This window comes from Olea europaea, unplaced genomic scaffold (genome assembly GCF_002742605.1).
Source record: "Olea europaea var. sylvestris unplaced genomic scaffold, O_europaea_v1 scaffold116, whole genome shotgun sequence".
NCBI classification, from domain to species: domain Eukaryota; kingdom Viridiplantae; phylum Streptophyta; class Magnoliopsida; order Lamiales; family Oleaceae; genus Olea; species Olea europaea.
This window is the reverse complement of record NW_019229002.1, coordinates 482252-483717: the sequence shown is the minus strand read 5'-3', so window position 1 is coordinate 483717 and position 1466 is coordinate 482252. Positions and strand designations below refer to the sequence as shown.

Below are 1466 nucleotides of genomic sequence, written 5' to 3'. Positions count from 1 at the left end.
ATCTTTTTTCTCTACTTCACTTGTGATTGTCTTTCCAGCAATTGATGTCAATATTCTAGGAGATTTCAATCTCTTGCTGATGATGAAAGATAAACTTCCCCTCCCGGGATGGAGGAATCAACAACGAAGATAGTCAGAAGAAAAAGAGAATCCGGCCTTAGCTTAATAGGAAGACTTTCTACAGTGTCAAGTCTCAAGGAAGGAAACCTGACTTTGAGGACTTCTCTCGCCGAAAGGAATATTTTGTGTTCCATTTCAAAATTGATTGCAAAACATAAAATTTGTTACACTTGAGTCCTTTCTTCCATTTCTATTAGGTTGACTACACAAAAAGTGACACTATAGTCTATTTATGTCAACTAAGCTGTTTTGCTATTTTCATGGGATTACAAAACATGGGTATAGCCTTAATATTTGATCTATTTTTGATGGTAGTCATTTGGCTTAATTATTGACCATCATTGTCATAAATGCCCATAGTTTTTCTAATTAGGGTTTTGTAGTTTTGAAATGCTATTTTGTTTATTAACATCAGTTGAACGTATATGAGAACCAAAGCTTGCCTAGGCTTAGTTTCTTCCAAATTCTAATACCACAATCGGACAACAATGACCCAAGACAATAACCAAGATTCTACCTCCGGTTGTCAATGAGATAGTTCACTTAGGAGATCACAAAGGTGCACAATATCTCATATAATATCACCACAAAGGTAGAAATCAAAAGAGGTAGAAAGAGAGTAGAAGAAATCACGCAGAAATAGGCCAAATAGAGAAGGCAGAGGACATCTCTCACCAAGAGAGAAAAGAGACCCATTAATCAAGCAATAATGGCCCAAATATGGTAAGTGTAAATAGGATAATAAATATGTCAAAGTAGAGGTCCAATAGGTAAGTAAATGGGCTCACAAGCAATCTCTCTCAATTATGGCCATCCAAGGAAGCGGATTCGGCCATGAGCAACACTATGAAATTAGGTTGCTTCTAATAACCCAATTAACCTTTGGGTCGGGTTGTTTCAATCTTGGTATCCAATTGTCATTCAGTCAATTGGACGAAGCCGACTAATAATTAAGCTGAGTTTACATCATAGTCGGGGAGGCCGTTTAACAACAATTTGCCCAACAACATCTCTTCATGTAGCTCACAACACTCTTACTTCAGTTTTTCTTTTGATTCACTGTATATCACTTGAAATTTTTTAGTATGTAGGTGCCGAGTGAAGCTAATATATCCTACATGCGATCGACCCCTAGAACTCATCTTTGGTACAACAGAATATAAGACAGCAATTGATATTTGGTCTATCGGTTGTGTCTTAACTAAGCTGCTTTTGGGGCATGCCTGTAACCTCTATATTGTTCTTTCATTTTGCTGAGTTATATTTTATTCTCAAGGGCGGAGCCAGAGCACAAGTTTCATGGGGGCAAATTACAAAAAAAAAAAAAAAAAAAAAGGTTGGGGGGG

At 37.0% G+C, this 1466-nt stretch overlaps 1 protein-coding gene across 1 annotated transcript in view; it reads left to right on the top strand.

Moving 5' to 3' along the window:
* Positions 1-829: 829 nt before the first annotated feature.
* Positions 830-1466, top strand: part of LOC111373761 (shaggy-related protein kinase eta-like) — a 5915-nt gene continuing 5278 nt past the window's right edge. Inside the window, exons 1-2 of the mRNA XM_022996323.1 lie at positions 830-843; positions 1212-1339. Coding sequence (XP_022852091.1) covers positions 830-843; positions 1212-1339 — 142 coding nt within the window. The remainder of the gene's footprint in view (positions 844-1211; positions 1340-1466) is intronic.